We start from the raw sequence: 16,252 nt of genomic DNA on the forward strand, positions 1-16,252 counted from the left end.
GGGTTAGATAACAGGGTAAAAAAGTACAGAAGCAGAGCGGGCCTGTCGCAATCGGAAACAGTGTTTATAACGAGTATATCCCAAACAATGGCCATGATTACCATCTCGTTCTCCATTTCTCTCTCTGTTATCCTCTTTTTTTGTTGGGTTATTAGGAAAATTATACAAAATATATATACAAGAGGCTGTTGAGGTGAAAATTATATTAACACCCCAAGGGGAGAGGGACAGGGAGCGTGTCAATGGCCAAGGAGTCAGGGAGGCGTCAGGTTACTGGGATTGGAAAACTGCAGTTAACGATCTCTCATAGGCGGGTGTCAAATGTTCCAATGCCCTGGAATTCGCAATATTGTATAAATTGTCAGCTCCTTTAGCCAATTGTTTGAAATTCGAGTTTCCTGTTTTGAAGGACTTGGAATGGGAATGTGATATGAGGCTTATTTTGGACTGCCTATACTTAAAGGTACAACGGTCGTTCTTTGTGCATTTTGGCGTGTGTCATATGAGAGTCCTTTTCTTGGGGAGATATTTGAAAAGGTAAATATTTAAGAAGTACTTTTTGATTAATGGATTTTGCTGATTTCATTTAGTATTCACTAATGTGTAATTTTCTATTTTCTAATAGTTCAATTTGATATATGATACGGGAAAAAGTTTAATGTTTTCTTAAATATTAATAAAATATATTAACAAAATATATAGTTGCTTACAAGCAAAATTACTATTTTCCAAACTTGTGAAGATGTAATTGAAAACCAAATGTATATAAAAACTTATTATACAAACATAATGTCACAAAAGTAATGCCCTACGACTTTCACCGATTCCAGGTAATTTTTCGTTTACAGTTTTTGAATTAAAAACTTTAAGAAAAGTAGAAATGGTTCCCTGTTCTGCATATGACACAAGACAATTCTAGCAACTTTTTGCTGGCAGCCAGGGTTTTTTTTTCAGTTAACAAAATGGCAGCCGCAAAAAGTTTTCTTGAACTTTTAACAAAATTTCACGTTTCCATGAGTTTCCGGTTAGTGCCGCCTTCGCCTTCGCCTTCGTCTTTGCTCCGAAAGAGAGAGCACTTCCGGCGCAAGAAAAGCAAAATGTAATTTCATGGCTCGCTGAACGAATCCGAATACATGAGAGTTCAAAGTTTCAGCTTGTTGCGACGACGAGGCGACTGTCACAGGATGCTGGCAGGACTTGAAAGCGCAGGAAGGAAGTTATTTAATGAGATTTTCTTGACGTCAAAGATAAGTCGAAGGAGCGATTTCCCCGTGGCCAGTGGAAATCTGTAAAACAATATGCAAAGAAAGCACCGAGCACAACAAGGGTGTGTGTGTCCCGAGTCCGTGCTGTGGAGGCTGAAAAGGATGAGAGTAGGAAAGCAGGAGAGCAGGACAATTGTTGCACACACTTGAAATTAAATTAACTTTTTTCGACCGTCGCCTGCCTGCATTGTTCAGAAAATCCAGCCGAAGGCCGCTGTTCCTGACAGTTCCAAGTTGCCAGAGGTTGGGCATCTGCTACTATGTGGAGAGACCTCACAGAACTAGAGGCATCGGATAGTGGCTGGGGGTCTCTTGGGGTCGTGTGCGGCACCCGAAAAGAAATCAAAAAACAAACACAAATCGCCATCGAATCGTATGAATGGGGCAATGACGCAAGGAAATCTTATTAGCCGCAATGTCTTCAAGTTTCAGTTTTTAAGTTTTACATTATTTCGTTGTGTTTCTTGTTTGCTTTCGCCGTTGGAAGATCTTTCTCTGTATACATTTTTTCGGTGGTTTCTTGATCAAATAATTTCGCGGCCACTGCACGTTAAATATTTGTCAACATTTTAAAGGCACTTTTTCCTTTGTCTCCCCCGGTCCAGCCTCTTCCCATTTTTTTTATATTTTTAACTGACTCAATCAGAAGCAGTGGCTGGGCCACTTGAGCTGAGGCTGGGAGTCAGAGTCGGAGTCATCAAAAGACCAGCAGGGAGACCAGCGAGATGACCAGCAGCAAAAGTGGCCAAGTGGCCGAGCTAAGTAAAGTAGCAATGAATGATGATCCCCGGCGATATTTCAACTTTCCTCGAGTCCGAGATCCCATAGCCAACGGCTACTTATTACACCGCCGTCAACACATTCAATTCATGTCCAAGATCGGAGTTTTCTTCAACGAGATCTAATGATTTTAGTTTTGGTATAAAACACAGCTAGTGAATACCCTTTGAAATTTATGAATCTAAGATATTTAAAGGGGTTTTTATACTGATTTTAAAAATATAATATTATATATAGTTTCCTTATATTATTAAAATATTTCCAAAAGTTTTAGAAAACTTCTTACAGACTCTTAATCATTGCTAATATCTTGGCTATACCAAAAATATATCTAAAATGTTTAAATTCAAAATAAAATAAATAAGAGAATAATAAAATTCAAAAGAAATAACGGCTCCAAAATGAACTATTCAATAATACATTTAATGTATAATTTTAATATAGTATTTATATTATAAAATAACAACAAATTCTATATCAAAAACCCCTGTCTCTGAGGCATTGCTTAGGGATTCCAAAGCAATTGGTAACCCGTTTACCGCTCCTCCTTTGAGTATCCTTTCTGAAACCGGTCGGATTTTAATGAATATACAAAGTACTTCCTTTTCATAGGGCATTTATAATTCCCCGTATCTCTTTTGATTGATTTCCATTTCTGGCTACGATTTTATTTTGTTGATTTCATTCCATTTCCATTGTTGTTGCCATGCTGCGCATGTTGCCTTGGCTGTTGATTATTATTATTAAGTGTGTGTGTGTGTGCGCCTTATATTGTTTGTATTGGACTGCCGCTACTCCTCCACCCTTTTCCTCAGGGCTGCCCCCTACTACCACCCCTTCCCTCTCCTTTCACGGGGGCAGTTCAAGCGTGAAGAGAGGCAGCCAAAGCGACGACATAATGGACATGTTTCAGCTTTTGTTGTTGCAAGCACACAGCAAAGAAAATACTGAACTAATTGTTATTGGGATTTCTTTTTAATAAAATATAGAATTTAATTTTATCTAATTTATATATTGAAAATATATTATATAGAGCTCTGCTTGGCAATTATTAAGTAAATGTCAAGTGCAACATTTTATGCAAAATTTAATTTCTTGAATAAATAATAACTGTATTCTTATATACAAAATATATATATATCCCTAGCCAGTAAGTATATTTTCCTTTGAGTAAAAGCCACCTCTATAGCACACATGTTTTCTTCCATTTTCAAGGACCTTCCATCCTACCTAATTAATTAATTTAACATCTTGATGTTATTTTCATCAAAATCTTTCACTATCAACATTTTAATGAAAGCTTCTCCGCTTTTCTCTATGTGTACAAGCCGCAGAGCAGTCAAAGTTGTCAGCTCCAGTGCTGCTCAACTAATTTGCATATTTGGTCGCAGTAAAAACACTTTATAAGTGGCCACCCAAGGGGGAGCTCCGTCCCCCGTGAGTATATGTTCGTGTACATATAGAGGCGCACTTTAAACAAAGTTAAAATGCGAGAAATTGGCCCTGCGCAAAAACACCAGTAGCTGTAGCCGCTGGCTGGCTCCTAGGCTGCTCCCAGCTCCCAGCTCCTGGCCATTTACTGTTGCCAACGACTGTGGCCGTCGACGTCAGCGGATCTGGAACTGCCCCCTAGCTTCTCCCTCTCAGTGTATGAGTGTGTGTGTGTGTGAGCTCTAAGGACCTGCACAGACACAGACAGACTGGAAACTTGTTTCTTTTGGCCCAAAACTTGTACAACATTGTTGCCGCTTTATGTTCTACTCTCTGCTGTGTATGTGTGTGTGTGAAAGAGAGAGGTTCCTGGCTCCGCCTCCTTCAATGGGCGGAGTCTTACCAGAAAGAGTTTGTGAATCTGTGAGAGAAATTTACTGATGTATGGGGGAGAAGAAGAGAGCGAGAGAGAGGTTAGACGCGCGCAGTGTTTCCGCCTCAGTCGCACGCTCGCTGGAAGGGAGCACGCGTCTCCTCGGTTTGTTTCAATTGCAATAAATTTGTAACATTCTAATAGGCCAACTTCCAGCTGCCGCCCACCGCCCAAAGGAAAAAAAAAGGAAATTAAACTCTGCTTGCTGGATACCACATTATGTATGTATGTATCTCAGAGCTTATGTAACCAGAACTCGTTATTTTTATTGCATATTTATGAAGCCCACACCCCTAGGTAAATGTATTTAATTTATAGAGTTTTAAAGGTTATTTTATTAATACATTTTAAAGCGTAATTAAGATTACACTTTATAGTTATTAGTAAGAGAAAGATACTTAAATCAGCATTTCTTAAAGATCTGTTTAGATTCCTTTTATTGTAACAGAAAATCCACAAAAATATTAATGATTTTATACAATATATAACAACAAAAATCTGGTCATTAAGTTAATGTTTGCTTCCATTTTAATTTTTAATTTGTAAACTTCAATATAAGCCAACATTTATTTATCTGAACATAATATTATTCATTTTAGGTATAGGTTATTTATAGTAAAAATAGTTTTGGTGGTTATCGGAAATTATATCATTTTTTAACCAACGGATTTAGATGAAGATAGGATAAAGGACTCAGCAAGATTTTATTTTTAAAATTCATGAAAGAAATTAAAATGTAAGAGTCACAAGACCTACAATATCTGAAACTAAACAATGCAACTTGACTTGTAACTAAAATTACCCCCTAAGTTTCCCCCAACCAACCCCCCAAGACAACCCATTTAGTTTTTATTTATATTTTTATGTCTTACGCATTGTTCCAAGCATAATGAACAAATAAACAATTATTTTGTGTACCATCAGCACTCGTTGGATTTTATTCATGGAGATTTTAGCACACACTCCAGACAGCTGGAAATGAAAGACAAGTGGCAGTGTGCCAAAAAGCCAGAAACTTTAGGGTTTTAGTTGGCGCCAAAGGGGGTGGGGAGATGGGAGGGGCGGGCCTTTTAACCCCTCGCTGGCACTCGACGAAGAGCAACAAGAGTTGCGAGAGACCATAGGTTTTTTTTTTTTGTTTTGGACGCCGAGGAAGCCATGCCAACCAGAGGCGAGGTCGCAACAACAACGCTTTTTGGTTGGCCAAAGCCATTAAAGCGGGGCCCCCAGAAAAGCTCTCTCACCAACACACTCTCGCACACACAGGCACACTCAGGGGCAACTGTGAAACAAAGGCAACACAAAGAAAATGAAAGAAACGCGACGGAGCAACCACCAATACCAGCAAAGCCAACCCCTGCCAGGGCTAAGCATTGCGTATACGCCGCGTTGCCGTTGCCGTCGCCGACGCCGCCTGGCCGCCTCGAGTGCACAATTTTGTATACAGTACCCAAAATTAGATTTTGAAACTTTTTTCTTAATTGCCAGCCTCTGTCTGCGTCGCTGTCGCTGCCTCTGCCGCTGGCTCAGTTGCTGCCCTCAGCCACCGCTACGCCGACGCAGGCAGGCAGGCAGGCAGCTGCTGTGCCACACAAAGGTGGTTGCAACACTCTCTGAATTATTTTTCCCACATCTATATACACACACACACACATATATATATACTTTCAACCCTCGTTTGCCCCAAGGGGCCTTTGTATTGGTAAATGTTGCCGCTTGCCGCCATTGCTGCTGCTTTCCTGCTGCTCCGCCGCTGCTGCTGCTGCTGCTGCGCTGCTCTGTGGCTTTTTGGCCAAAAAATTGAATCAGTTGCAACCGAGGCCTCAGTGTGTCATGTCGACCGTGCGGGTGATATTTAAACAATAAAACTATAATGATAAACATAAAAACATAATGCCAAGCGCTAAGAAATAATCAGAAAACTAAAACAAAAACTAAAGTGTGGTGTCAAGTGTCAGATATAAGAACTCTTGAGTTCTTGGTTACAATTTATAATAGTTAAATAAGAAGCTAATTAAAAACTATAAACATGAGTCTGCCGTCGGGCGTGGACATGCAGAATCTGATGTCGCAGCATCCCGTTTTGGGCGCTCTGCCGCCCGCCTTCTTCTTGCGCGCCGCCTCGGAAAGATATCAAAGAACGCCCAAGTGTGCCCGCTGCCGGAACCATGGAGTGGTACGTCTGGAGAGGATTTGGCCTGGCCGAATTTGGGTTTTTACTAAACAAGGTTCTGGTTTGCAGGTCAGCGCCTTGAAGGGCCACAAACGTTACTGCCGCTGGCGGGACTGTGTCTGCGCCAAGTGCACACTGATCGCGGAACGTCAACGCGTGATGGCTGCTCAGGTGGGTTTTATAAATTGGTTTATATTAAATTTAAAAAAGGTTTCATAAAACAATTAGCTACACTAAATGGTAGATAATTTTGATTTGATTATTTTGGAAAGTCATCTTTTTAATGTACCTTGAATGTCAGCGATTTCATGGCTTTGGTTTCTGAGCCTGACATCTCAAAATACTAGTCTTACTGCAAAGCCAAGTTCAATCCTAATAAATTACAGATAATCTTTTGATAATTTACTTTAAAACAAGCTTTAAACGTTGTTTTCTTGTGTAAAAATAATTTAAAGAAACTTTTACTCTTGATTTTGTTAAAATCATATATAAATTTGTCAAAACAGAACGTTTAAAATATATTTAACACCCAAAACTTCCGCACTTCATACTCTCTTAGCTAATTATAATCGTATTATCGTATTAATCCCTCATCGTGTTACATTTTTCATTTACTAAAAGGTCAAATTTCCTCCAATTTCCTTGTTCCCTCTCTTCCAGGTCGCCTTACGTCGCCAGCAGGCCCAGGAGGAGAACGAAGCCCGTGAGCTGGGCCTCCTGTACACCTCGGTTCCTGGCCAGCAGAATGGTAACAGCGATAGTGCCACGCCCACGCCCCATAGTCCCAATCACAGTGGCAGCGGAGGATCGGCAAATGGAAGTTCCGGCCAGAACGGCGTCTTCCACGGCGGTATACCATCGCCGCCCAGCGACGGCTTTGAGGCCAGCTCCACTCCCAATCACCACCAGCCGCAGCAGCAGTCCCAGCACCAACACCACCACCAGCAGCCACATCCTCAGCAGCACCAGCTTGGGCACCATTCCCAGCAGTCGGCGCGCTTCAATGGCAACGAGTCCGATACGGAAGGACGCACCCGCTCGGAGCACCTCAGCGTAGGCTTCTCGCCCACGAGAACCGAGCTGGACGAGAGTCCCGGTAAGTTTGAACAAGTAAATAATACTTATGGTAGATTTTACACGGGGGAAAACAAGATGTTATTCAGAAATTAAGAGATTTCTGGGGGGAAAACTAGGTAGGAAGGCGCCATAGCTTGGAGGATGATTTAAAAATGCTTAGAAAACTTTTAATTATACCACGAATTGTGGGTAAATAAACCAGCTTCTAATTGTTTTAGTTATCACAAGTTTTATGTTTATTAATCTTGATCTCTTTTAAATGTCTTACAATATTCTATATCAGCAAAAGGTAATATTCTGATTAAGTTGCCTTAAAAACTTGTTGTTTTTTTTAACCATAAATATATATAATTTTGTTCTGTGTAGTTAACTTCCCCTACCATTTCCCGCACCTTAAAAAGCCCTTTTCGCCTGGCCTCCTCCCCAAGAGGGCTTCAGATTCTTGGGGGGCATACGTTGAGCGCGTGTTAAGAAAAATTTGTTTTCGATTGTTCAGAAATCAACGGTGCATAAAGTGCCACACTCGCGGTTGCATGTGCATACCTGCCAGTGTGTGTGTGTGTAGAGTGTGTGTGGGGTGTAGGTGTTGTTTTGACAAAGACTTAGCCAGCCAAGTTGCAGTCTAAGCACTTTGTTAAACGGCGCATGAAAATGTCCTGGGGCTGCGAGTTAAAGAAAACCCCAGGACCAGGATCCAGCAAGGACCTTTACGAGTTCAAATTGCAACAATTAAGTTAAAGTCCTCGTTAAGAAGTCAGCACTTGGCCTGGCCGCTCTTAAATAAGGAGAATTTTATGCAGAAGGGTGTGGACTTATTAAAGAACTGTCAACAAAATTAAATTTTGAATTAAAAGCTGTTTGAAATGGCCAAAGGAGAAGCCTTGAAACATCAAAAACTATAAAAAGTTAATATAAAATTATGTTAAAAATGCATAAAACACTTAAATATTATTCAACTAAAGTACAATGGGCTTAACTGTCTATTTGAACTATTATTTTAAAAGATAAATAACTATAGAAAGCAAGACCACTTCCCACCCAAAGAGTTTCTCACAAGATTTTCACAAGAAAACCCTCTCAAAGATCGAACAATAAAAGTGATTGTAACATTATCCAATATTATTGTGTATTATCCCGACTAAGCCAATCAATTTTCAAGCAGATTGCCTTACAAAAACTCAAACTCCCCTCATTTTCAAATCAAATGCCAAACAGTTACAAAGTCTGACGGGGGCAGAAGGATATCAAGGACCTGTTCGGCATCATTAGGACTATCGGCTGCCAGGGGGTAAGACAAGCCCAAGCTGAGGGCCCCTGGACAAGGAAGAAACGTGAGATACTCCCCCGTGTGGTGGCTCACTTGTCCTTGTTTGTTCGCCTTTTTACGAGAAAGGAAAACACAGAAGGATTCTCACGCGAATCAATTGGCAGGGAGGGAGGAGAGAGCCAAAAGGAACCTGTCTATATTTAAGGTACTCGACTCCCTTTTTATTTGCAATGAAATCCAAGACGATTTCACGCTTGAATTTTTATTTTCGGTTACCGCTGCGATTGGATATTATATATTGGTATCCACGCACCCCTCGAACTTAATTAAATTTTCACTGCGGCTTCGTCATCCGCAGAATCAAACAAAATAAAAAGGAAAAAAGAAAAGCCGAAAAAAAATATCATATAGCTTGTTTCATTTCTGAACAAACAATAAAAAAACAACAGCAGGTTGTCCCACGTTGGCATGTCAACGCATCCTGCGCGTCCTTCTCGGTGTTTGCGATTCCCGTGATTACATTTTTCCCATTTCTACATTTGATACTTTTATTTGCTCTGAACTCTGTCAAGTGGAAAACCGCACAGTTTCCACTTTGCTACCTGGGAAAACCAAATCTGGCATCAGGAGTTTAGATCTTGAATAAGGATATCACTCTTAATAGGATAATTGGTAAATAGGTTTGAAAATTTCATCAATTAAAAGCAGACTAAAGAATGAAGTGAATGAAAAATATGTACTGATGGAATAATTACAATTTTAAATAAATTTATATTTAAATAAAACAATTTATTCTCTCATAAAATTAACCCAAAAATGTCTCCTTTGCTATATCCTTTCAGTTTCCAAACGCGGCGCAGCCTTGTCCAATGAAACCGACCAGGACACCGGCTCCGAATCAGGCTCACCGAGCAGTCCTCGGCCCAAGGTGGCCGGACTCTTCAATCTGACCGCCAGCCTGTCGCCCGCCCGCACCGGACCGCCCAGCTCGCCAGAGTCCGACCTAGATGTGGACTCGGCGCCGGACGAGGCCACGCCGGAGAATCTCAGCCTGAAGAAGGAAGACAGCCAGTCGCCACCCAACACGCCCGCCGAGAATCTCCATTTGCTGCGCTCCTTCGGCGGCAGTCATGGCCAGGGCTTCCTGCCCTATCACCACACACAGTTCCTGGCCGCCGCCGGACTGCCAGCTCACCACCATCCGCCTGAGCAGCCACCGAATCTGCCGCAGCATCCGCAGAGCCTCCAGCAGCAAAGATCCCCCATCGATGTCCTGATGCGGGTCTTTCCTAACCGACGACGCAGCGATGTGGAGCAGCTGATGCAGCGCTTCCGCGGCGATGTCCTCCAGGCCATGGAGTGCATGCTGGCCGGCGAGGATCTGGGTCAGACGCCAACGCCTCCGCAGGTGCCGCCCTCGCCCCCCTTTCCCATGAAGTCGGCCTTCTCGCCGCTGGTCCCACCCTCGGTCTTTGGCTCGCCCACGCATCGCTACCATCCCTTCATGCAGGCCCATGCCAAGCGGTTCCTGTCCGCTCCCTATGCCGGCACTGGCTACCTGCCCGGCGTGCTCAGTGCGGCGGATATTGAGCAGTCGGAGTCGAACGGAGCCGGAGGCATCGGGCTGGATCGCAGCAGCAATGCCGGGGACTCCCAGGATTGAGGCAGCGAACCGGAGGCCAACGGCGCCGCCGTCTTCCGGCCTTTCGAGTAGGATTTTCCCGAATGCCAAATCATAGATCCACAAACCTAAGTTGGGGGGAGGAATCGGTTCTAAAAATTGCTGAACACGAATAAGCCATCACTGGAAATTAATTTCAAACTAAAATGTCATTGGAAATATGTTTAAAATGATTATCCCAAGAGGGAATATTTCTATTATTTTATTTTCGAATATTTCTTTAATTGTTCTTTGTATGTTCTTCCCTCCAGCTTCATCTCGATTTGTCCTAGCTATGCCTAAAAAAATAAGTGTAAATTTAGTTTACCCTTAAAATCTTAGCACAAGTATTGTAACATAGAAATCGTAATAATAAACTTAAGAGAACGCAAATCACTTGATCCCAGTTATAAGAGCCATAAAATGTATTTGTTTAGCTGAAATTAATATTATAAACAGACGATGACGATGACGATGAGATTACCTAATTGAGATATCCGTGTGTACCATATAAACCATATAAAATTATATATTAAATATCATATTATGTATTAGATAAAGAATACATTTCAAACACTGTGTTAAAGTATTTAATAAATCTACAAAATAATTCAATAAAATGAAAATGAAGCAAACTTAACAAATATGTATCTTTGGGGGAAAGTTTTAACGAAAAAAAAGGCAGGGGAATATTGGAAATCAATTTGTGCATTGTGAGCCTTTGCCAAACTCTAGAGGTCAACAACAACAGCAAGTCTAGGAAAAATATGTTAAAAATTTACCATAATGGATAACTTTATTCGATTTTAGCCTTAACTATATAGGTATAATTATTAATTTAAATATTATCTTTTGAAGTTAAGCTTAATATTTGAAGAGCTGCCAAAGGATGCCGTTTAGATCTCCGGAAACACATTAATTTTTACAATGTTGCTCTCTAAGGAATCTGTAAATAATTAAAACGTTTATGAGTTTTTTTTATGTTCATAAATTACCCTCAATCGGTAAACTCATTTTCATCTTCTAGTTCGTTAGTCGAATTTGGAAGCATATCGATGGCCGTTTCAACTAAATCCAACGTTCTGTTTATTTCATTTTGAAAATTTTCAAGACTTTCCGCATAATTCAACATCGCGTTTTGAAGTCTTGATTCCGTATCGTAATCGTAAGGACGTGCCTCGACCCACAGGAGACCAATCGTGAGAAGGAGCACCAATGCGAACAGCTTCATTATTTTAAATTATAAGTTTACTACAGACTTAAAAGCCAGCTCATTGCTGAGTTTCTTTTAAAATGTATTTAAAATATATTTCCAATTAATAAATTATTATATATTACTGTGTAGTATTTCATAAATCTACAAAATAATACAAGAAAATAAAAATTAAACAAATTTAAAAAGAATATTTCTTATGTGTTGAAGTGAAGTTTTGTGGAAAAACTTAGGGAATTTATTATTAAGTTGTTCCTTTAAAAGTTGATGGAAAATAGTTTTCACAGCTAAGAAGTTATTGTATCTTTTAAACAGGATTTTTTCGTGTAGAATTTGGGGCAAAAAAGTTAAATTGGTTGCACTTTTGAAGCGTAAGTCTTCCTTAAAAAAATGTATAAATATAAAGCATGACTTATAGAATTTTTTAAGTCCTAAAAAGTAGTTTCCTGAAAAAGCCATTAGTACTAACTTTTTACCTTAAAATACATAAGAAAAGTAAACCGAAAATATTTTAAATAGCTAACTGCCTTCAAATTATTTTATATTTCTGCCAATATCAAAACATAAACCTAAAATAAATTTAAATGTCAATGCATTTCCCACACTTGGCCCCCCACTTGGGCCTCATCAAATATAAGTCAAACTAAATCATCATCTATTTATCCCGTTAAAACCCCTCAATTAAGTCAATCAATAAATGCCTATGCAATTTTTCCCTAATCAGAGCAATTAATAAAAACATTTAATTGAAAACTCGCTATTGTTTGGGCGTCCGGGATAGCCAAATAAATATTTAATTCGCACAGCACGTAATTTATAATCGTGAGGGGAGAACAAAAGGACTCGCCACCAGCACCCCAAATAAGAAGCGCAGGACCAATTATAGAAGGCCACCCACAACCCGAAAATACCCGAAAACTGGTCAGCGCACAAAGGCCGATAACTATAATAATGTGAAGCGTTAATCCGCAGCGTCATTATCTATTTGCCACTATATTTGGACAAACAAACTATTCCTGCCGAGTGTGAAATCCTTTTTCGCCCAAACGGATCCCCCGGCCTGTTGTTATTGTTTTTGTTTTGCCGGACACACGACACGATATAAACAAAATTATAATAAAACTAATGCCCACACATGACCGGCACATTCCCCGGGGAACATTTTACAATGGCCCAAAGTCGGATAGTCGGGCCAGGAGCGGGGGAAGGGGAAGGGTCAGGACAAGGAGCACGGCCACAATAATATCGGTTACACGCATGCCGAGTGCAAATTACAAAACTATTTTCCAACATGCGACTGAATGGATAACAGAATTAAATTATTGGATATCAATTTGTGCATTGTGCGCCTTTGCCAAACTCGAAAAGTCAACAGCAACAGCAAGGATGTGTCCAGGATGTGTGCCTGTGCCTGTGCCCGAGCCCTGTGTGCCCTTATGTATTTATGTGGACTCGAGCCCCCGGAACAATGGCCCGTTCTATGTACCATTGTCAGGACACACAACAATGCCGGTGGGCCAGGCAAGGATACCGATGGCACAGGCTAGTGGATGGAAGAGGATAGCGCAACTCGAGTGGACAATGGCCAAAGGACAAAGGGAGGACGAGGGCGAGCCCGGTGGCGAGGACACTGGTGAGCCAGTCAGTCAGCAGGACGAGCTGTCGATAATATCTTAGAGTAACAGCGGCCCAGGACCATGTAGAGTAGTTATGGCACCGAACAATGAAGCTGGAGGAGCGCCAAGAGCTGTGATGCTGGCTTAGCTCCTTTTTAGGGATAAAATACAGAATTTTTTAACCTTTTCAATTTATTTTTATATAATATTTTTGCTTCCTTATTAATTGGCAACATATTTAAATCATATTTAAGTAAAAGAAACTAAGCAATGAGCTGGCTTTGCTTTCTTTTCTTATCAATTCCTGCCTTTTGTATTTTAAATTTTTAAGAATAATACCATAAAGAGCACTCTTATCAGCACCAGAATTCCCAACAATTAAACTCAATAAAAAAATTATTAAATTACAATTATTAGAATTAAATCTTCTCAGAACTCATCATTTTTGGCATTAGTTTTCTTAGAAAGTAAAGTAGAAAATGGTATAAAAGACGATGTCCTATTCCAAATTAGTTCAGTTCCAGTTTCAAGTCTGTATTAAATTTATAATTTAAAATAATGAAGTTGTTCGCGTTGGTGCTCCTTCTCACGATTGGTCTCCTGTTGGTCGAAGCACGTCCTTCGTACGATTTTGAGGAATCAAATAAAAGACTTGAAGACGCGATGGTGAATTATATGGACAGTCTTTATAAATATCAAAGAACCCTTAACGATGCATATGATTTTGTTGAAAAATCGAGACACGAACTACAAGAATTTGATTATACCGATTGGGGGTAATTTGTAAACATTAAACAAAACACATACATAGACTCTTAAAATGTCTAAATTATTTACAGATCCCTTAGAGAGCATCGGAGACCTAAACGGCATCAAAAAATGTCAATTAATAATATTACCGATATTGTTAAGGCCAAAATCGAATAAAGTTATGTATTAGCAAATTTTAAATATATACTTTTCTATTGTCAAGAGAGTAGAATACTTAAAGGAAGCGACAGTTCTTTGAATCATCTTAACTACAGTAAACAGGTTTTCGTTAGAATATTCCTTGGAGATTTGTATGCCAAAGATTTATTATTAGTTTTCATTTTCTTAATGGAATTTCTATTATTTAAGCATTTCTAAAAAAAAAAGTAACTAAAGACAAACTGCCATCACTGCTAGCGAGCGGAAACAGGAGCAAAAACAGGAGCCAAATCGAGAATAGAGAATGGAGGCCAGCGGGCAACATGCATATGCTCCTCGAGTGGCGGCACAAAATGCATACAATGTCAGGCATGGAAATTCTTGATAATAGACAATGAATTAATAGCAGGCGATTACCAAACGGGGAAAGCAGACTCGACTCGACTCCCTTGAAGAACCCACAAAATAATTCAATCCGACAATCCAACCAACCAACCGACCGACCGACCAGCAAATAGACAGATCGAACCTCAGATACAGTGCCAAAGGGCACAAAAAACAGCAGAGATTTCTAGATTTTGATCTGAATCGGGTAATGGGAATGGGTTTTCCGCCGGCAGATGGCACATGCCCCTTTCTTGCCGTCAATTAAAAGGCAACCAACAGCAAATAAACACTCAAGGAATGGCGGTTAAAGGGGGTTAAGTGTCGTGGTTCCAGTTCCAGCCCAAGGCCACAACAAGGGGTTACTTAACCGCCCAGGATTAGCCGGAACATATGTTTTTCCCCCGGCTAAGACAGGGGTGGTCGGTCTGTCGCAGACTTTTCATTATTTGTTATTATTTATCTCAACATTTCAAAGACCCCTTTAAAGGCCAACGCAACCTGCAAAAGGTCTTTATTTAACCAGAAAAAAACAAAGCTTTACTTTGCCAACAAACATTTTTTCCATTGAGAAGCTATTTTTTCATTTCTTTTGGTATTGTAGCAATTAATAATTTCACTTCAGCTGAAATCAGAAAACCTTAGAATAAAATCATGAATCCTTATCTCTTCGTAAATAATATAATTGAGCTTAATTTAAGTCGTAAAATATAATACTGCGTTATTAGCTTCTGACTGAAATTATAATAGCCTCAAAGTGTATAAAAATATATAGTATGGTTACTGATTAATATTCAAAAAATTCATATATTCTATGGTATTGTATTGCTGGGCTCATTACTTTTCGGGTGAATATAAACAATAATTTAGCACTTAAACCAAATCTACATTTCAGACGTTTCCCTGTCTAAAATACGTTTAGTTATCGTTTGGCTGCGGAACCTTTCACCATGAAATCGTGTGCTTTGGGGATTATATTATTACTCTTAATTACGGATCAACTACAGCTTGCCTTAGGAGACTCAGTAAAGTATTTATTAGAAATTCGGAATAAAAATAAACCAGTAACTATAAAATAATATAACTTTTAAAATTTCAGTTGTCCCTGGCATGACCTAGTAGCTCCCGAAGGCATTTTCCAAATTAGGGTGAACGGGTCAAGGCCCGTTCTCTGCGATGGCCAAGGATGGATGGATATTCTAAGTCGGGGCGACGGAAGCGAGAACTTTGATCGGAACTGGACGGACTACAAGGAGGGATTCGGGAAGCTGTGGGGAGAGTTCTTTCTGGGCCTGGAGAAGCTGCACCAGCTGACCAAGGACGAACCACACTTGCTGTACGTTTACCTCAGGGACGTTCACTCGAATAGCCGCTTCGCTCGCTACGATGGCTTCCAAATTGGAAGCGAGGAAGAGTCCTACAGTCTGAAGGCTTTGGGCCGGTATTCCGGGTCAGCTGGGGACTCCTTGGGTATTCACAGGGGCATGAAGTTCAGCACCATTGATCGGGATAATACCCGATCCAAGGCCAATTGTGCAGAGATTTATGGCGGCGGTTGGTGGTACAACGATTGCGGAGATAGGTGAATAATATATTCTTGTATATTTTAAGTTTATTTAATGCTCTTAATTGCAGTGACTTAACTGGAAAATATTTCAATATCGGTAAAACAGATCTGAATGGCATTCTCTGGAAAACTTGGAGAAAGCACGTCTTTCCTCTTTCCATCACTAAAGTAACCATGTCTATAGTTTCCAAGTCCCAAAATGATCAGATTGAACGCGAATGGCAGAGCTATGACAGAACTCTGTGATCCATTAATCGAACCACACAATATACTAGATCCCCTGCCAAACTCTTTAGCTGCTTACACCGCGCACATGTCTTTTTCTGAGGCTAATTCAAGGGTGGTCTCTTACAGATTTTCACTGACTTGTTTTTATTTGCTTTTCCACATTTCAAAAACTTATTTTTACAAGTCTCGTTTGGTAATTTAACCTGCGGCAGGTCAGAGGCCATGTAGCAACAACTAATTTGGCAGCAG

The 16,252-nt window shown here is 40.2% G+C and overlaps 2 protein-coding genes across 2 annotated transcripts; both read left to right on the plus strand.

Moving 5' to 3' along the window:
* Positions 1–5,763: 5,763 nt before the first annotated feature.
* On the plus strand, positions 5,764–10,239 carry dmrt99B (doublesex-Mab related 99B). The gene is made up of 4 exons (XM_017166394.2): positions 5,764–6,085; positions 6,152–6,253; positions 6,743–7,178; positions 9,269–10,239. Exons 1-4 carry the CDS (start codon positions 5,939–5,941, stop codon positions 10,087–10,089), a joined length of 1,506 nt encoding a protein of 501 aa, XP_017021883.1. The 5' UTR covers positions 5,764–5,938; the 3' UTR covers positions 10,090–10,239.
* Positions 10,240–12,805: 2,566 nt separating this feature from the next.
* LOC108074354 (fibrinogen-like protein 1) lies at positions 12,806–16,021 on the plus strand. Its single transcript, XM_017166380.3, has 3 exons — positions 12,806–12,960; positions 15,308–15,790; positions 15,844–16,021. Exons 1-3 carry the CDS (start codon positions 12,806–12,808, stop codon positions 16,019–16,021), a joined length of 816 nt encoding a protein of 271 aa, XP_017021869.3.
* Positions 16,022–16,252: the final 231 nt, after the last annotated feature.

This window comes from Drosophila kikkawai, chromosome 3R (assembly GCF_030179895.1).
Source record: "Drosophila kikkawai strain 14028-0561.14 chromosome 3R, DkikHiC1v2, whole genome shotgun sequence".
Taxonomy (NCBI): domain Eukaryota; kingdom Metazoa; phylum Arthropoda; class Insecta; order Diptera; family Drosophilidae; genus Drosophila; species Drosophila kikkawai.